We start from the raw sequence: 21,201 nt of genomic DNA on the forward strand, positions 1-21,201 counted from the left end.
CGAAGTGTTTAAAAATGCTACAAATTCAAAAATATACATAATATATCAAAGTACGTCTTGAATTATATTTTCCATTTAAAAATGCCTTTCAAAGTTGCATCCTCACTTTGCGTCAACTCCGTCAGAATTTTTTATAATTCTGAATAAATCAGGCAATGTCATGGTCATCTTCAACTCTGAGGAGCACTTACTATTTTCTGCTCATTGTGGATCTCATAGTAAGTTTTTTTATTTTATACAAACAGTGTTGAAGTCTCTGCGGTCACAGCTTAAACATGTAAACTCCGTCATCCCGGTATAATAGTTTGTGTAAATAGTTGTGGGATAAATTTTTGATGTTTAAGCAAAGACTATAGAATAACACAAGACGTGTCACTCGTATTGTTTTGAATGGGAGAAAGTGGCTGCGTCCGAAAACTGTAAAATGCTGCCTTCTGAGGACACATTTCAAGGTAGGAAGGCATCAAGGCACGTCCGAATCCAATGTTAGCTTCACTTCCTGTTTCCTGAGATACCTTTATCTGATCGATTTTTGAAGGAAGCATGGATGTATCCTTAGCTGCCTTTGATATCCCACAATCCTGTGCTTTCCATTCTGTGACAGTTGAGCTAGAAAAATAAAGATGGCGTCCGAAAGTCTCATTTGCTGCTCAGTTTGTGTATAAATGTACGATTTTGACCAACATATTTCAATTTTGATATAATTTCTATCGAGAAATTACTACTGTAATAATGAAATATTTGTTTAGTTCTCACCAAAGCTCGTGCTATATTGCTGTAGATCATTAAACTGTTACGCTGCCTCAGAAGTCTGTCCGAAATCAGTTTCGTGAGGTACCTTCATGTACAAACGCTGCCGTACAAGTCATTCTCTTATAACCCAGCAAACATTGGTCCGACGGCGACGTCGTGTCCCCGGCCAAAAATAGTCGCGGTAGGACGGCATAAATCGGTAAAAATATGTAACACAGAACATTTCCTAAAAATGCATTCAGATATGTTTGTACATGTCTATAGTTCAAGGGGGTTGCATGTATAATTGTTACTTTGACTTTTAGCTGCGTGTAGTTCAATATATACCCTGTTGTAAATCGGTTGTGAGATGACGTCACTAGGTGACGTCTTTTACACGTGCATTACACGTCCATCATGACCCTCTGTGAAATCCTTGTTCAATGTGCAAAAGCTGTGATTACACCTTGGTTAATACTGCAATAACTAATTAAAGTGCACCAAGTAGTTTTTAAGAGGGTTTTAAGAGGTTGTGAATAGACGTCCACTGACGTCGTTTACACGTCTAGTCACGGTTGTGAAAACACGTCCACTGACGTCGTTTACACGTCTCGTCAAGCAAGACTAGCAGGGGAAAAAAAGAATTTTCTTTATGAAATACATGATTTGTAGGCTATACAAAGTAAATATATTTAATTTATCTTAAGACAGCGAGGCAGCAAGACAGGTACCTAGGTTTTCGGACGCAGCCAGTGTAGCGCACAATACGGCGGAATAAGTCCCGCCTTCTAAATAAGAGCCAATCGCCGACTGGTAAAGTCATGCGTCACTTCAGCTGCCTTTAGAATCACCGGTTTCTATAGAAACAGTCAGACGCGCGCCTCCGAAGCATAGACTGTAAAAAAAAAAAAATTCACACACACAACACACACTTTTAGGTCTGCGCATGCGCATTAGCTTGATCCAGCCTGAAAAATACAGTTTTTTTGTCATGATTCGAGCGTTTAGAAACTAAATTTATGAGCCGGTTGTTGTTAGATTTCATTGGTGATTTCAAATATGAAATTTAATCGTAAGGTTGGCGAACAGTTTTGGAGAATTTGATGTTTCCCCATTCAAAGAGATTGCATGATGCCCAGGATGCCCGAGAGGCGTTTCAAAGATGGCCGCCGAGTGAAATGACTTGTTAAAGGGACTTTGGTTTAAGGCATAAGGCAGCTACAACTGAGAAAGAAAACAAAATTCCTCCACTGTACAACACGTGGTTAAGGTGGAAAAATATTCAGTTTTGTCAACTCCGTCAGGTTTTATGTCTGATGGTTGACAAGTGCTCTCAAAAAGTCTAAATAATGTGATTTAATGTTTGTTTGTTTTTTTGTTTTTTTTTTGCATATGGGGAATTCTTCTAATGTTGTTTCATTATTCTGTTTATGAATAATATGGCCTCCAGACGGTTGAAGGTCAAAATTACAGTTTCAGTGCAGCTTCAAAGAGCTTTAAACGATACCAGACGAGGAATAAGAGTCTTATCTAGAGAAACGATAGGGCATTATCATCTTACACGTACTTCCGCTTTCCGCATTATTCAAAAAGCTTACGCTGTATGTTCTACGCCTTCCCTATTCAACTTATTACAGAAGGAACGCGGCACAAGTTTCGTTTTTTTCCGTAAGTAGAATAGGGAAGGTGTAGGACATACAGCGTAAGCTTTTTGAAGAATACAGAAAGCGGAAGCATGTGCAAGTTGATAATTGGTGTTTATAAAGCATATACAGTTCTATTTTTTTCGAAAATGAGTGATGGTTTCTCTAGATAAGACCCTTATTCCTCATCTGGGATCGTTTAAAGCTCTTTGAAGCTGCACTGAAACTGTAATTTTGACCTTCAACCGTTTGGAGGCCAGTGAAGTCCACTATATGGAGAAAAATCCTGGAATGTTTTCATCAAAAACCTTCATTTCTTTTTGACTGACAAAAGAAAGACATGAACATCTTGGATGACATGGGGGTGAGTAAATTATCAGGAAAATTTTATTTGAAAGTGAACTAATCCTGCACCGTCAGGTAAAGGTTTTTGTAAATTTGAAAAGAAATGTATTATTCTCCTTTTCAATTCATTGTGTTAAAATATTAAAACATCAATTGAACTACATGATATCATGTCTGATTTACCTAAGAACATTAGTTACATATGTTTAATATTAAAAAGGAGGTTAGAGAATTAAGGAATTTAGGAACTGGATTGTTCATAACCCAAGAACAAAACCTTTTCACTTTGCGTCTTTATTGAACACCATTATTACATAACTGAAGACACTGTTGTTGGATGAATTGGATGAATTAAAATGCTTTTTAATGCATCTGACGGAGTTGACACAAATTAAGTTCCGAAGTGAATGTACATTTTTAGAAAGAAAGAAACAACATTTTCAGAAAAACTTACATGGTTCATTAGCTGAGACCTGTGTACAAATATATCAGTTTAAAAACAATGTATTATTAAATAATAAAAACTAACTTCTAAAATATGTTTTGTCCCTTATCTGAAGAATCAGTGTCTGTGTTTGTCAGATGTGTGTGTGTGTGTGTGTGTGTGTGTGTGTGTGTGTGTGTGTGTGTGTGTGTGTGTGTGTGTGTGTGTGTGGGTGTGTGTGTGTGTGTTGTGATTTCACACCTGTGAGTGAACGGCTGGTTACTGATTGACTTGATTACCATCAGCTCCACTAAAGCACGAGAGGCGCTTGTGTTTCTGTTTGGCTGAAGATGATTTCAGCGAGGTTGTTCTTGATGTTTGTGGCCACTGCAATGGCACAGAAAGGTGTGTTCTTTATTCCTGCTTCACTTGATGGCTTGTCTGTCAGGTTAACCAACATGGTTTGTGTTCAGATTTCTCTATAGACTGCGGCACTGATGATTGGGTCACGGTGCGCTGGAGGCCCAGGCTGGATTTCTCCCAGAAGGTGGATCCTTCCAAAGCTCTGCTGGGAAACTGTCCGCCGAGGTCCCTGGTGTCCAAGGACACACTGCTCTTCCATGTTTTACTGCATGACTGTGGCTTCAACAAGCAGGTACTGAGCTGAACCAGAGCAAACTTTTTATATATAGATAGACCAGATGGGGCACTCGTATTATTATGAATGGGGGAAAGTGCAACGCGGAATAATTCCACCATCTAAGTAAGAGCCAGTCACTGATTGGTAAAGTCATCGCGTCACTGCAGCGGCAGAAGCTCCGGTTCCTATTAGAAACAGTCAGATGCCACTTAAGACTGCGCATTGGCTTGATCCATCTTGAAAAATTAGTTTGTCATGATTCGAGCATTTAGAAACAATTTGAGACGTTGTCAGATTTCATTGGGGTTTTTTTCACATGTGAATTTTAATCAAAAGCTTGAACAGCTGTGGAGATCTTTTTTATTTTATTCAAAGAGATAGGCGCTGCATGCCCGAGAGGTGTTTCAAAGATGGCCGCCAAGTGAAATGACTTGTCTTAAAGGGACTTTAATGCAGATCAGTCTCTCACTGATTCTCTTCCACTGTGTTCAAAGGTGGCGGCAGGCCGAGTGATGTACTCCAACATGCTGATCTATGAGCGACGGCCTGGACTTCCCTTAATTTTAGAGTCGATCCAGTGTGTCTATGACTTGTAGGTGATCCAGCGTCAGTCATGATTGTGGGATGAATGTGAGTTTTTGTTCAAGTGTTTGTCTTGTTTGGCACAGACCTGTAGATGAGGAGAGCGTGTTCAGCACTAAGGAGCCGGACACGACCGAAGGACCAGAGACCTTCAACATGGAGATCATGAACAGTCAGTGAAACTCGCTTTTTCCCCTGTTTAGTTTTCTTCATAGACTTTCATTCAAGTAGTGACTTGCTCCACATCTGAAAAGAACTCGGAGACACTTTTCACCAGCCTCATGGATTATACTTATTATTGTTCTGCTTTTTTATTTAAGTTTTTAAGTTTAAGTTGTTTGTCTGTGATGCTTTTAATAGGCTATGCTTTAAGACAAACCATGTGCAAATTCATAAGTAAACACCGTTGCTGAGTTTTTTCTCTAAAACTGCAGTGATCTAAGACCGTTTCAAAAACGCGGTTTGAAATCTCTAGGGTTTGTCACAAACTACCTTGTAACCAATCGCGTGCCAGTGGGCTTTAGCATATCATTAACTATGATTGGTCTTAAGCAAGGGAGTCGTGTAACATTAGCAACACATTATTTGAAGTTTGATAACAGTCAAGGCTAATCATATTAATTACCTTTATGTGTCCGACTTTATAAAGAGCGATACCATTGTGCAGTGTTTACCTCAGTAAGTTGACCGAGTGGATGTCTGAGCTTGTGCAAGTGAGTGGAGGCGGGGCTAATTAGCATATTCATAGGTCTGCATATAAAAATGAGGCAAGGGTGTAGAGTTACATTCAAGTTATTTTTAAGGCATGAAGAAATTGTCATTTTGGTGATCAAAGATTAGTTTTAAGGGATAAAATTGACTACAGAGGGACTTTAAATATCTTGTTGTTCTAGAAACCCATTTAATCACAAAAAAGGGAAAATAAATATAGTATTAAAACTATTAAAAGTTTAAATTGACAGTCATTTTGAGATTTAAGTAAAAATTTAGATTTAAGAAATTGAATTTACAAGATTAAAAAGTCATAATTATCAATTCAAAAGCTCGAAAATGGAGATTAAAGTCATAATTATGAGATTTAAAAAGTCGAAATTGTCACGAAGTCATAAATGAGATTAAAAAGTAATAGCCATAACTGACTTTGTCATATTTACCATGCATGATTTTTTTTTTTTTTTTTAACTTGTCTGGCAGAAATGGGCTTCATATGTTTCACTCAAATATGTCACACTATGAAAGTAAAACGGGGTACATATACGGTTGGTTCTTACATTAACAATAATACATGTATGCTAAATGAAGTGCTTTACGATTTAAAGTCAACTCAACAGTGTCCGTAGGGTCAGATGGGGAAAGAGACACGTGCTCCTGAACTCGCATATGAACGTGAGTGGCATGTGTAGGATGTTTTTGCATGACTCTGATCAGACACGCATTGATTTCTGCAGCTGATTTCAGCGGTCCTGCTCCATCTCTGACATTCAAACTGGGCTCCAGCATTCCCATCAGAGCCACGGTGGAGCCACGGAGCCACAGGTCGCTACAGATCTACCTGGAAAGCTGCGTGTTAGCCACCGACGCCGACATCAGACGCGCCACTCGGGTGCATCCCATCATCGCCAACACAGGGTATGAATTGATTGGATGGTTGTGGTTTGCTATTGGTGGATCTCATGTGAGTGACAGGTTGTCCTGCCCTCGTCATCAGAGAAGTTGTTCGGATTCAAGATTGAGGAACATGAATTTAAAACAAAGATGTGCAGTTTTTCATAAAAAGCCCAGAAGAAATGGTACTGCACTGCATGTTTGATTATCTCACAGGTGTCTGATGGAAAGTAAAGCAAGAAACGCAAGCTTTCTGCCACGACGGAGTCCTGATGAAATACGGCTCCATCTCGAAGCCTTCAAGTTTGCTCTCGGAGAGCAGGTGAGGGCAGCTGTTTCCATGTTTGTCACCTTGTTGAGCTTTTATTGCTTTGTCGCTCTCAGTTGGTCACTGTTTTTGGGCAGATTTTCCTTCACTGTGACCTGGAAGCATTTAACGCCCAGAGATTGAACGTGGACCGGAAGGCGTGTCATTACGTGCAGAAGCAGCGCAGGTCCTTCACAGATGCTTTGGTTTGGCTGTTGAATGTCTGGACCTCATGTAGAGGTCACAGGAGGTTGTAAATCCATTGTGATGATCGTTCTGTTGTAGATGGGAGCTTCTGGATGACCCGTCCCAGAGTTACGCCTGTTCCTGCTGCGACTCCGCCTGCGTGTGGAGGACAGATGCCATGATGGACGGTACGTAATCCTGCCGTCACGAGCGTTTCTTCTGGAGCGGGACGCGAGCATTAACAACCTGACTTTCTTCACAGGCGTGTCAGGGCGCAAAGTTCTCGGGCCGTTTGTGATTGTGGAGAATGATTCTCAGAGCAGCGCATCAGTGGACACGCAGTCGAGCACTGAACGCGGTCAGTGATGTTCAACAAAGACCATGTTACTGTCATGACTAGGGCTGAGCATTGACACACATTTTGTAATTGGATTCACGAGCTTGTGATTTCAATTTTTCGATATTGATTCATTTGGATATACAGTTGCAAGAAAAAGTATGTGAACCACTTGCAGAATCTGTGAAAATGTGAATAATTTTAATAAAATAAGAGGGATCATACAAAATGCATATTATTTTTTATTTAGTACTGAGTAAGATATTTTACATAAAAGATGTTTGCATTTAGTTCACAAGATTCTTCAGTTTTCAAGCATTTCTTGCATATTTGAACCCTTTCCAGCAGTGACTGAATGATTTTGAGATTCATCCTTTCACACTGAGGATGGTTGAGAGACTCAAACACAACTATTAAAAAAGGTTCAAACATTCACTGATGCAACACGAGGAAACACGATGCATTAAGAGTCGGGGGTGAAAACTTTTGAATTCAAATATCAAGGTCAATTGTACTTCATTTTTTTCCCCGGGAAACATGAAAGTATCTTCTGTTGCTTCCGAAGGGCAGTACTAAATGAAAAACAATGATATTTAAACAAAATAAGAAAAATTGTGACATTTTCATCCTGTTCAAAAGTTTTTACCCCCCGACTCTTAATGCATCGTGTTTCCTCATGTTGCATCAGTGAATGTTTGAACCTTTTTTAATAGTTGAGTTTGAATCCCTCAGTTGTCTTAAGTGTGAAAAGACGGATCTCAAAATCCTACAGTCACTGCTGGAAAGGGTTTAAATATGCAAGAAATGCTTGAAAACTGATGAATCTGCAGGACCTGGAGGATTTTTCTGAAGAACAGAGCTCAGTTTAACTGCTCAGGACAAACAAGAGACTCATGAACAACCATCACAAAACACAAAAACAGTTGTGGATCATCAGGTAACCACACACAGTATTGAGAATCAATGGTTCATAAACTTTTGAATGGGGTTATTTATAAAAAAAAAAAAAAGCTGAATTTATTGTCTTGTGAACTAAATGCAAACATCTTTTATGTAAAATATCTTACTCAGGACAGTACCAAATAAAAAATAACATGCATTTTGTATGATCTCTTATTAAAATTATTCACAATTTCACATTCTGCAAGTGGCTCATTTTTCTTGCAACTGTATATCAGGTATAGTACATGCCAGTTTTTCCTCAAGGAAAGAGATCTCTCTGAACTAATGCTGTAAACTACAAAATCCTTTATAATCAACAAAATCTGTAAGCTCAGATTCTGTTTCATATCAATGATTATTGCATGGCAGGAGCTACAAATGTTTAGTGAAAGTTTTGTTCATGCATCAACTGAAAACTGCAAAAACTAAAAGATCAGTTCTTAAAGGATTAATAATCAGATTCAGGTTCAACAGAATATGTTAAAATCAGAAATCGATATTTGACATTGAGTTTATAATGCCTGTCATTGATGCGCAGGTCTGGGAGAGTTTCCTGTGTGGCTGCTGGTGGTTGCGGTCACGGCGGCGCTGGTGACCGTCATGGGCGTTTTTGCTGTGAGTTACTACCTGTGTTTCTGGAGAGGAGGACGCATGGGCTACAGGCCGAGCAGAGATCTCCTGACCAAATACTGATGCTCAATAAAGAGTTTGATGTGGCTGCTGTTTGGTGTTTTCTTGGTCTTGTCAGTGCTGGTGTTTTGTCCACCGGGGGGTGCTTGAGTGCCATCGTTTATCAAGCAGCTTCAGTCTGCTCAAACTGTTGCAGTTACATGTGAAAGGAAAAAGCCAAGCTCCTGGAATGCTGATGACGCCAATCAAATGGATCTAGGATATTAGACTAACTTTAATTTAAATTACAATGTAAATAGAATGCTTAATGAACCAAAACACACATTTGGGGACAAAACGATGTACTCTAAACTGTTGGTTCTGAACCTTTTTGCCTCCTATTGACCGCAATATTCAAAGGTCCTTTTTTTTTTTTTTTTTTTTTTTTTTTTTTTTTTTTTTTTAAGTTACATTTTAGGATATCAGACATTTTAATAGCTGTAGGTTCTTTAGGCTTCCACTCCTATTAACTAATTTACATGATTTCTTCATGGTTTTCTGGATTTACTCACTTTCCACCTGGTGCAGTATTTGAGCTTGGCTTAGCTAGTAAAATGTGTATTCTATATAAAAGTGCCCATTGTGTTTTAAAGGTGCCCTAGAATTAAAAATTGAGTTTACCTTGGCATAGTTAAATAACAAGAGTTCAGTACATGGAAATGACATACAGTGAGTCTCAAACTCCATTGTTTCCTCCTATAAATCTCATTTGTTTAAAAGACCTCTGAAGAACAGGCGAATCTCAACACTGACTGTTATGTAACAGTCGGGATCATTAATGTTTACGCCCCCAATATTTGCATATGCCAACCCGTGTTCAAAGCATTACACAAGGGCAGCCAGTATTAACGTCTGGATCTGTGCACAGCTGAATCATCAGACTTAGTAAGCAAGCAAGGACAATAGCGAAAAATGGCAGATGGAGCAATAATAACTGACATGATCCATGATATCATGATATTTTTTGTGATATTTGTAAATTGTCTTTCTAAATGTTTCGTTAGCATGTTGCTAATGTACTGTTAAATGTGGTTAAAGTTACCATCGTTTCTTACTGTATTCACGGAGACAAGACTGTCTTTATTTTCATTTTTAAACACTTGCAGTCTGTATAATTCATAAACACAACTTCATTCTTTATAAATCTCTCCAACAGTGTGTAATGTTAGCTTTAGCCACGGAGCACCATCAAACTCATTCAGAATCAAATGTAAACATCCAAATAAATACCATACTTACGCGATTAGACATGCTGCATGACGAACACTTTATAAAGATCCATTTTGAGGGTTATATTAGCTGTGTGAACGGTGTTTATGAAATGTATTATAGAGTCGTGAGCTCGGGGGCGGGGAGCACGAGAATTTAAAGGGGCCGCAGCCTGAATCGGCGCATATTTAATGATGCCCCAAGGCAGTTAAATAAATGTTTTAAAAAAAACTATGGGGTATTTTGAGCTGAAACTTCACAGACACATTCAGGGGACACCTTAGACTTATATTACATCTTGTAAAAAAAAACGTTCTACGGCACCTTTAAGATTTTGTTAATTTACATTATTTTTCCAGGTCTAGAAACCATTTTAAAAAGAGGCGGCTTTGCGTCTCCTACTACACTCTCAAAAATAAAGCTTCAAAAAGGTTTTCACAGTGATGCCACAGAAGAACCATTGTTGGTTCCTCAAAGAACCTTTCAGTGATCAGTACTTAAAGGGATAGTTCACCCAAAAATGAAAATTCTGTCATTTACTCACAAATTGTTACAAATCTGTATGAGTTTCTTTCTTCTGCTGAACATAAAGGAAGATATTTTGAAGAATATAGGAAACTGAACAGTTCTGGGGCTTCCATAGTATTTTTTTTCCTACTATGGAAGTCAAAGGTGCCCCAAAGCAGCCTGATTTACAAACTTTCTTCAAAATATCTTTATGTTCAGCAGAAGAAAGAAACTTGAGGCTGAGCAAATAACAGAATTTTCATTTTTGGGTGAACTAACCCTTTAAGTGAACCTTTTTTTTATTATTATTATTGGTGAGAACATTTTAAATATCTAAAGAATGGAGTGGAAAGGTTCTTTGGATGTTAATAGTTCTTCCTGGAACCACTGATGCCAATAAAGCTCTTATTTTTAGGGTTGTAATGGGCTCCGGACTCCTGGCTGAGAACCACTGCTTAGGCATTAAGGTATTCTGAACATTAACATTATGAAAGGATGTAAAACTGCTTTGAAACAATGTGGATTATGAAGAAAGGTTGTACAAACGAAGGCAGTGGAGAGATCGGCGTGAACGTTTTCGTTAGTCTCAATGGCATCCTCTGGTGTCTGTGGTCTGGATCAGGCCTGTGATCTCAGCGTCATCCTGCTCTTAAACACTGACACATGCAGTAATAACAGTCTCCTCTCACGGCCTCAGGGCTGAATCTCCCGCTCATTAGAATAATTAGAAATCTGCTGCAATCGGCGGCTCAGGGAAGCGCAGAGCAACCGTGAGAGTAATGCTTTAATTTGCTTGAGCAAACGTCAGCCCTCGTTCACATCCACGATAGCTCATTAAGACACCCGTGAGCGACATCAGGTCACATTAGGAGGCCCGAGAGACAAAGGGCTGATGAATTGACTTAATCTGCAGAAGCTCCTGATGGATGGGTTGTTCAATGGACACATTCATCTGTCACAAGAGGACAGGAGTCTCCGCTTATCTCATTCAGTCTTGCATGAGAAAGACTGACTGATTCCTTCGTAAATATTCAAAGGATAAAAACATGTCTTGTCCTTCATGTCTACAAATAGATTTGGTAACACTTTACTTGAAGGGGTGTGCATAAGACTGACATGATGTTTAATTATGTCATTTTTAATGCAAAGATGACATTGTTTGAGATGTCCGAGTTATGACAACTTGACATAAACCAATACATCATAACCTGTCAGTGTCTTTGTCATGACAACTTGACATCATTTAGCTTTATGGGTTAACATTACATTAAACTGTCATGTGGTTGGTTTTGACATTGGCTGTCATGAGGCCATTATAATAGTGTCATAAATATGTATCTTGAGCTCAAGTACAGTGGTACAAATTGAACTTGTCATTAAAATGTCATTAAGTGACAATACTCTGACAAATAATTTTATAACAGCGTCATGACTATTTTTCATTTCATGTTTTTTTGTGTTTTTTTTTTAAGTTTCCTCCAACAGAAGGTCAGATAATAGACAATTTCAAATTTCATAAAAAAGATGACACTGTTATAAAAACAATGGTAACGCTTTATTTTAGGGTCTTTTAACTAGTTGCTTATTACTATTAGCATTCATATGGCTAAAATATTGGCTGTTTATTAGTACTTATAAAGCACATATTAATGCCTTATTCTGCATGATCTTATTCTACATTCTTAATCCTACCCAATACCTAAAGCTAACAATTAACTATAATAAGCAGTAAATTAAGAGTTTATTGAGGGAAAAGTCATAGTTAATCGTTTATATATGTGTTCCCTAATGTTACCAAAATAATGTAATGTAATGTTAACCCATAAAGCTAAGTAGTTTAAGTTTGATAATTAATCTGCTATGTCATGTTTGTGACAGGTTATGATGTGTTGGTTTATGTCAAGTTGTCGTAACAAAGACATCTCAAACAATGTCATCTTTGCATTAAAAATGACATAATTGAGCGAATGATATTTAATGACAGTTGTCATAAACATGCATAAAACCTCCTTCATATTCATGACACGTGTCATGTCAAGATTATGAAGGTGTCATGTCAGTCTTATGCACACCCCTTCAAGTAAAGTGTTACCATAGATTTACATTCACTCATTTTGTAGACGCTTTTATCCAAAGCGTCTTATAAGTGAGGAATACAGCAAGTGATTCATCGTGAAGAGGCAAATACAAGAAGTGCTCAAAATACAAAGTTTCAGACATTGCGTAATATTAACTAGAATAGGGAGGGATTACAGGAAGTGAAAGCATAGGTTTTTTTTTATGATGAGGTTAACTGCTCACAAAAGAGATGAGTTTTCAGCTGTCTTTTGAATGTTGTCAGTGATTCTGCATTCTGGATGAAGGCGGGGAGATCATTCCACCAGCAGGGAACAGTGAACAAAAATGTTCTGGAGAGTGATTTTGTGCCTCTCTGTGATGGTATCAAGACCCATCGCTCATTTACCAGTTTCAGGCTTCTGGTAGAGATGTATATTTTAAGAGTGAGTGGAAGTAGGAGGGTGCTGAGCCTGCGGTAGATCTGTTAGCAAGCGTCAACGCCTTGAACTTGATGCGAGCAGCAAGTGGCAGTCAATGCAGAGAGATAAAGAGAGGTGTGACGTGGGCCCTTTTGGGCTTGTTAAAGACAAGATGTGCTGCAGCGTTCTGAATCATTTGTAGAGGTTTGATTGCACATGATGGAAGTCCAGCCAGAAGAGCATTGCAGTAATCAAGCCTAGAAATGACCAGGGACGAGAAGTTGTGTTGCATGCTCTGTTAGGAAAGGCCTGATCTTCCTGATGTAGAGCAAATCTGCATGACTGAGCTGTCTTTGCAATGTGGTCTTTGAAGGTCAGTCGGTCATCAAAGATTATTCCAAGATTTCCTGCTGACCTTGATGGGGTAATTGATGATGTACCTAGCTGGATGTAGAAATCATGCTGCAAAGTCTGATTGGCAAGAAGGTCAGTCAGGTTGAGAGGGCAAAGACTGAAAAGCAAACAGCAGGACTTAATTTGAGAATTTACTGCTGCACTTTGAGAAAGACTCAAAATGTTAGATGAAGATGATGCATTTCGTTTTGTAGCTAAACACTGTATTTTCATGCTCTAAAGAAAACTTTGAGGGTTTTTGCAGAAGGCTGCGTTCTGAAACATTATGTAAATGTGAATGCTTACAGTGTTTAAGGGATTAAGAGAAAACCCTGGCTTACCACACTGGATTTCTGCCTGGAACAGGAACTGTGTTGGGTTTTGTTCTGGACACAGATGAGCAAGAACCAACGAAAGCAACATCTTTTGCTACTGAAGGTCACACAGCAGATACATTTGCATATGATTATTATGATCAGGTGTAAACAATTAATGATCTTTCTCAACTGGCCACTTGTGATCAGAAATTAATCTTAATGCTAGTTGGACCTCAGATATGATGATTATCATGATTAACATTCAAGGGAATAATGCTCTTTTTCTTCTATTAGGGTTCAGGATATATTTAATTTGCAAGATCATTTTCAAGGTGCAGGATTTACTGTGTGCTTGTTGAGCTGATCCCTTATTCTCCAAGGCACAAACTTTAAAACATAAAATCCTCCACCACTTTCTTAAGTCTGTACAGAGATCAAAGCAAATGTTCTTTCACTCTTCCATTTGTCCTGTTGTCGACAGACTCAAGTGTGTGGAGTATATCAGAAACTTAAGGCGCATCTGTATATCGTATCAGTGTAGACAGCATCAATGATTATAATGGCTTTTGTTTGCTTTTGTCGTAACGCTCACATCCAGTGGGCGGGGCCTATGGTCTGATGATGTATAACGTTTCATCAATGTCTTAAGGCCTTTGCACACTGAGTCCGAAATTCGCATGCGCAATTTTCGCACGTTAAAAAATAAATTCGACCTCACGTTATGTCAATCACGTTTGCACACTGTCTCCGAAACTTTCGTCCGTCAAAAAAAATATTCGGATCAGGTTCGATTTTCTGCGTTTTTCGCATCCGTGGCACGCATTTTGAGAGAGGTTTTGACAATTCAGAGTCACCGTACACGAACGCAAAAATCCCGAATGCCATCTGACAAGGTGATACACGTTGCCTACAGCACAAAACAGCAGCACTGAATGACAAACAACGTGCGGAATACAAAGACAGACTGTGCCAGTAGCAAAGCATCAAACTCAGCCACTGACATCCTGAAGTAAACTTTGAAACGCTCGGGATAATCAGCTCCTTGATGAGGTGAAACTCTTTCTCTCTATGCAATCGCGAAATTGGATGGACCCAATATTTCCTCTTTTTAAGGAGAGAGAGGACAACTAAATCGTGCTCACTGCTTGAAGACTTCATTTTGCGTTTTTTTTCTTTTTCGCAACGCATTCATTAATAGTATACGCATCGGACTCAGTGTGCAAGGTCTCTGTGCGTGACGAATTTTTAAGCCGCCTTTCCACTGCACACGACATTTGCATTCGATTGTCGCATTTCGCCCCCTAGCGGCAGTCGCACGGAACTTTGAAATTGGTAGTGAAGCAACCGTTACCTTCGGCTTATTCCAACCCAGCAACCACCATGGTAAACTGAACGATTTTAATGATTGTAACGTTAATGCATGTATGAATATATCCATACAAAGCAAATGACCCTCAATACATCTAAAATTAAAAAAAACATAGGCCAACTAGAAGATTTTATAGAGCTAATACGTAAAAAATTGATTTAATTATCATAAAATATCTTCTTTTTTTGACATAATTATTAATAACCACCATTTGAAAGAAATAGTGTTTACAGAATAACATTAAAGTGTTAAAATATTGGTAATTCTAACTTCGCGCTCATAGTTTTGATTAGAATACATAATATCCGGTCGGCCGGTCGCATACGGTCTAGCCGCAGAAGTTCAAATATTTCAACGCATCCGAAGCTCAAATCGGATCCGAAATTTCCACATTCGCATATGATCGGAACTCCACGCAGCCCCTGTACTACTCTCCATTGGAAATGAATGACTTCCGGTCCAACGGCTGTCGTTTGTCGTGTGTAGTGGAAAGGCGGTTTTAGGATTACGCATACGAAAAAACGCATGCGAAAATTTCGGACTCAGTGTGCAAAGGCCTGGAGACAGGTATATGTAAATGTATTTGCCTGTGTGATGTCACAGATCCTGCAATATCAAAACAAGCTTGTTTTTGGAGCTTGATTAAATAAGTACTTTGTTTGTAATGAAGAGAACGTTTTAAGCTCTGAAACTTGCAGGATGTTTTTATGGTACACTGTAAAAAATGAATGTGATTTTAACGATAAAATATTGTAAAAACGCTACAGAAAAAGATTGTAAATAGGTTAACAGTAAGTTCCTGTATTATATACAGAGAAAAACTGTAAAAGCTCTTACCAGACATTTTCTGTAATTTTCACAGTAAAATGCTGTAAATTTTACAATTTTTATAAGTAAAAAAGACAATGTTTATTGCATTATGTAAGTATTGTGGGTTACCATGATGGTGTTTTGCGTTTGCCTGAATGACTGTGTGCACCTTCTTTATATTAGTATATACTTCAGCTTGTGGAAAAGCTACTTGTGATGAATTCTGATTCTTCATGTGGCTTTCTCTTTTACCACCTGCATTATAATGTGGTTGTCATTACAGTACAGTCCAAAAGTTTGGAACCACTAAGATTTTTAATGTTTTTAAAAGAAGTTTCATCTGCTCACCAAGGCTACATTTATTTAATTAAAAATACAGTAAAAAACAGTAATATTGTGAAATATTATTACAATTTAAAATAACTGTTTTCTATTTGAATATATTTCACAAAGTAATTTATTCCTGTGATGGCAAAGCTGAATTTTCAGCATCATTACTCCAGTCTTCAGTGTCACATGATCCTTCAGAAATCATTCTAATATGCTGATCTGCTGCTCAAGAAACATTTAATGTGTACAATTGTACAAAATATTTGTGTACAATATTTTTTTTCAGGATTATTTGATGAATAGAAAGTTCAAAAGAACAGTGTTTATCTGAAATCTAATCTTTTGTAACATTATAAATGTATTTACTGCCACTTTTGATTGATTTAATGCATCCTTGCTGAATAAAAGTATTCATTTCTTTAATTTCTTTTCAAAAAAATAATAAAAATTCTTACTGACCCCAAACTTTTGAACGGTAGTGTATAATGCTACAGAAGCTTTGTATTTCAGATAAATGCTGTTCTTTTGAACTTTCTATACATCAAGGAATCCTGAAAAAACTGTTTTTCAACATTGAAAATAATCATAAATGTTTATTGAGCAGCAGATCATCATATTAGAATGATTTCTGAAGGATCATGTGACACTGAAGACTGGAGTAACGATTCAACCACAGCTGCCAGAATTATTTTTTAAAAACTACGGAATATGTTTTACAGTGTACAAAGACCTCATATATGTCAAAAGATCAAGAGAAATTTGATTTCTTATGTCATGACTAAACACTGCTCTATCTTGCTGTCTCTTTAGTCGTAATATTATTTCTTGTAACAAATGTAATTTCAAAATACATAAACATGATGTCATATCAGCAGTAGCTTGATTTAGGTGAAGGCCAGATTCAGCTCAAGGTTGTTTGAGCAAGTGCTGTGTCTTTGTGAAGTGGTTCTCGCGTGAACACGGTGTGATCATTTTCCCGGGCTGGATGATCGATGGCCTCGTGTCAGACTCTGTTCATTATAATGCGTGCCATCTATTCTTCTGCCAGACCGTCGCCTTTCCAGGAAATGCTAGTGAGGTGTTTGGATTCTGTTGAGAGAGAGAGAGAGAGAACAAAGAATGTTTGGGAATTTCTCTGTTGATTTGTCTTTCGTTGCACTAAACAGTTTTGATGGACTGTACTTATGTTATGAGTACATATATTTTTCTTTTCAGATAGCAATGTCATCCCAGAAATAATTTCTACTAGTACCTAAGAAAAAGTGATTTATAATTGTCCAACACCTTTTGCATGTAGATACACTGTACTGGTTAAAATAAACCTTTCAAGATCGCGAGCATCTGTAAAATGAGATGAGATGCAATGATGCGCCAGCAGTGCAAGAGATCCTCTGTGCTTTTGAAGTTTGTATTTAGGCCTTAAATAACTTCAAATGCATTATTAAAGTCATAAATGTTATAAAACCACATTAGACCAGATTATTAGCACGTTATGTCTCCCTCAACTCGGACTCATTCTGTGGCATTAAACACATGAGCGGACCACAGTATGATGTGATTTACAGGAGAACAGCTCTGAAAATAAGACCTGCTAATGAGAGACATTTCCAGCCCGGGTGGGCAGATTAAACAAGATGAAGAAACTACAAATGAATTCTGCCATGTTCTTTGAGATCAATATGTGCTGCTCTCAGCTCTAATCTGTCTGATGTTTTTCTCTCTCTCTCGTTCAGCAATAAGAAGAGGCACAGGGCCAGAATCCACTTTTCTCCAGCAGCGCAGGTTATCAGATACAGCTGGGCTTTACAATGCATTACGGAAATAACCATAATTTGGCAAATAGGTTACTGCCTCTGTTCTTATCACAACATTGATTGCGCCGCTGAAGTTTATAGGATTTAGGTCAAGCCTCGCAGGATTTCACGGCATTGTTCTGAACAGACCTTATATAAAACCATCCAGAAAACCGCATGATCCATTTAGGCGTAAGACTTTTATGAGTTCACAATAGTACAGTGTGCTTTAATTGATACTTAAATATTCAACACACTAAATGATTTTATGAATGAAGTACTGACTAAAAATATGTTAGACTCAAACCGAGTCACCTTTTCTTGAGGGTTTGATTGTTCACTGAAGGGATTTTTGTCCAGGTATGTTTGTGTATTAAATCTAAAATTCGATCAAGAGCTTTGTATACTGTAGCTCATAGGATTTCTATTATCAAAGACTTGGACAGAATCTTGATATAATGCAAAATTACTTTGTAACAACTGGATCAATCAAACACACAATTGTAAAAGTTAATCTTCACAACCCTTCGCCCATGCAGACTCCTTGATGTCTGGTTTCCCTATTTGCTTCACTCATACATTTCAAAGGCACTTGGGAGAAAGTGCCTGCTCAGAAAAGTACAGGCTACAAGAAACAGACATGTCCCATAGAAATGGCATCCTTTCCACTAATTCATTGACAATTCTGCCTAAATTAATGAACATGCATTTCCCCGGTACATTTTGTGTATTATTACCATTTGTATACTGTATAGTGTTATGCATGCCTGATGATGGAACTACTAGATAATGTAGCCCATCTAGGTGGCGTTTCATATCAAACTACTCCTTGTTTAATGACTCACACTTTGGTGGACATCACCATCTCATAGAATGCATTGTAGGTTTGTTATATTTATCAGAGTATAAATGGACACAAACTGCCAGCTTACTCCCCTCATGCAAATGAGTTCACCTTCAAACGAAGGAACTTTCCTGCTTGAGAATTGCACCTTTCCCATTGGTCAAGCAAAAACTCAAAGGTGTGAAAGCAAACACAAATTTCCTTGCTGTTCATGTGAGACCTCACCTGGAACCGAGCCAACGCAGCCACGTTGACAGGCCTCTTTCACTTCAAGCCAGTTTACAGCTAAGGCATTTGCAAGTATAGTACATTTGAACACTAAACAGTGATTTAGTATTAAGTTGTGAACCCCTTTGTTACCAAAGGTGCTTTATAGTGAGAAACTGATGGTTCTTCCAGCTGGTTAAAGGTGCAATATGTAAAAATTTTGCAGTAAAATATACAAAAACCACTAGACCAGTGTTATATATTTTGTTCACTTGAGTACTTAAAATATCCCAAATGTTTGCAACTATGTGTAAATTGTGAGAAAATCACGAATTTAACCAAGGCTCCGGGACGTGTGAGGAGTCGCCTGTCATTTGCGTCATACCCGCGTTACCCTCGGTTTCCGGTTTTATTTTGTAGAAACCATGGAAACACCAAAGACGCTTTAATATATTACACGTTTTAATAGACAAGAGAACAACTTTTTTGATATATTTATACATAGAAAACTAATTATTGTTATATAGCTCAACACGTTTAGTCTTATTGTTTAAATCTAATTTCCTTGATTTTTTTACGAGTACCATGCTTTACCATGCCTCAGAAAAAAACACTATTTTGTCAAGTAGCTAACATAGCATAATCAGATGCAGCTTTATTTTTAGTAACAGTAATACAGCATTTTCTCCATCGTACAATACATTTTAAAATGAACTAAATGTAATTTATAATATGATATTGTAAAATCGATCTATCTTACTGCAGTGTGTAACAGTGTCTCACAGCAGCCGCCGAACGAACGCACAGAGTAACGTTATAACATAATTTCAACACACTCAAATGTATCTAATATGATAAATAGAGCTGCGTTACCTCATACTCATAACCGGAAAAGCGGAAGCGGCGCCGGCGACTGTGTCATAATAAAAGTCCCGCTGCTCGTGAGACGTGTGTTGATCAATCGCTCCAGCGGCTTCGTTCAGCTCCCACAACACTCGCTCCTGCTCTGCTTCATGCTACAGTAACATTAATAATCACATCCATGAACATGATTTCTTCCTGAATCCTATCCCGATTATTTTCCATCGGCTGTGATGTGGAGACCACATGTCCCAAGATTGACTCAAACTTGCCATCATGAAGCTACGCCTTTGTTCTGAATAGGCCTCTAGCGACCTCTAGCGGACAGAAAATATTACATATTGCATCTTTAAATGACTCTTTTCATAGCTCCATTCCTGTTATGCTACAGTTTCATTCACTTCCACTTTCTCATTTCCTATGTATGCGTGATTTGTGTGTATGTCTGTTAGATTAGTTGTGTTTGTGATTTTAGTTAAATAAAACTTTTGTGCACATTCTTGCGAGTTGATTCTGATCTGCCTATAAACCAATGTCAATTTAATGATTATGATCACAGCTACATGTAAGAAAACGTTATTTTTCTGTGGCCACGAGAAATATCCTTTCTGAAGAGTTGATAGACGATCAGTACTAAATGTTTCCTGGCCCAACAGAGTAATTGATTGTAATATTAATTACATGAAGTTAATTCGATTAAAGCTGCAATATGTAATATTTTCTAGAGGTCGCTAGAGGTCTATTCAAAACAAAGGCGTAGCTTGATGACGGCAAGTTTGAGAGCGGAATCTTGGGACATGTGGTCTTCACACCACAGCCATTGGAAAATAATCGGGAAAGGATTCAGGAAGAAATCATGTTCATGGATGTGATTATTAATATTACTGTAGCATGAAGCAGAGCAGGACCGAGTGTTGTGGAGCTGAACGAGGAGCTGGAGCGATTGCGCAACACACGTCTCACGAGTAGCGGGACTTTTATTATGACACAGTCGCCGGCGCCGCTTCCGCTTTTCCGGTCATGAGTATGAGGTAACGCAGCTCTGTTTATCAAATTAGATTCATTTGAGAGTGTTGAAATGATGTTATAACGTTACTCTGTGCGTTCGCTCGGCGGCTGCTGTGAGACACTGTTACACACTGCAGTAAGATAGATCGATTTTTATATCATATTAAATGCTGGATGGATTGTGTTGATAAATGGCATGCAATTAATTTTAAAACGTATTGTATGATGGAGAAAATGCTGTATTACTGTTACTAAAAATAAAGCTGCATCTGATTATGCTAGCTACTTGACAAAATAGTGTTTTTCTCTGAGGCATGGTATGGTACTCGCAAAAAATCAAGAAAATTACATTTAAACAATAAGACTAAATGTGTTGAGCTATAGCTATAACAATAATATATAAATATATAAATATAAATATATAAATATAAATATATATATATAAATATATCAAAACAGTTGTTCCCTTGTCTATTAAAACATGTAAATATGAAAGCGTCTTTGGTGTTTCCATGGTTTCATGGTGTTTACGCGGGTATGACGCAATTGACAGGCGACTCCTCACACGTCCCGGAGTCTTGGTTAAAATTGCAATTTTCTCACGATTTACAAATAGTTGCAAACATTTGGGATATTGTAAGTACTCAAGTGAACAAAATATATA

At 38.0% G+C, this 21,201-nt stretch overlaps 1 protein-coding gene across 3 annotated transcripts; it reads left to right on the forward strand.

Moving 5' to 3' along the window:
* Positions 1–72: 72 nt before the first annotated feature.
* Positions 73–8,460, forward strand: LOC125267837. 3 transcript variants are annotated; one of them, XM_048189847.1, is made up of 10 exons: positions 73–218; positions 3,618–3,799; positions 4,279–4,376; positions 4,453–4,538; positions 5,815–5,995; positions 6,188–6,293; positions 6,377–6,465; positions 6,564–6,652; positions 6,727–6,822; positions 8,282–8,460. In XM_048189847.1, the coding sequence occupies exons 1-10, from the start codon at positions 161–163 to the stop codon at positions 8,434–8,436; spliced, it is 1,140 nt and encodes a 379-aa protein (XP_048045804.1). In that variant the 5' UTR covers positions 73–160; the 3' UTR covers positions 8,437–8,460. The 3 variants fall into 3 exon arrangements, with proteins under 3 accessions (XP_048045804.1, XP_048045806.1, XP_048045805.1); XM_048189849.1 differs by lacking the exon at positions 73–218 and adding an exon at positions 310–452; XM_048189848.1 differs by lacking the exon at positions 73–218 and adding an exon at positions 3,390–3,549.
* Positions 8,461–21,201: the final 12,741 nt, after the last annotated feature.

The sequence above is a fragment of the Megalobrama amblycephala genome, linkage group LG4, assembly GCF_018812025.1.
Source record: "Megalobrama amblycephala isolate DHTTF-2021 linkage group LG4, ASM1881202v1, whole genome shotgun sequence".
Taxonomy (NCBI): Eukaryota; Metazoa; Chordata; class Actinopteri; order Cypriniformes; family Xenocyprididae; genus Megalobrama; species Megalobrama amblycephala.

Excerpts from the sequence above, each read along its gene's own strand:
- LOC125267837 (XM_048189847.1), top strand. The coding sequence starts at position 161 with ATGGTCATCTTCAACTCTGAGGAGCACTTACTATTTTCTGCTCATTGT. Across the intron at positions 5,996-6,187 it reads CCCATCATCGCCAACACAGG|GTGTCTGATGGAAAGTAAAG; the intron begins GTATGAATTGAT and ends ATTATCTCACAG. Across the intron at positions 6,823-8,281 it reads GCAGTCGAGCACTGAACGCG|GTCTGGGAGAGTTTCCTGTG; the intron begins GTCAGTGATGTT and ends ATTGATGCGCAG.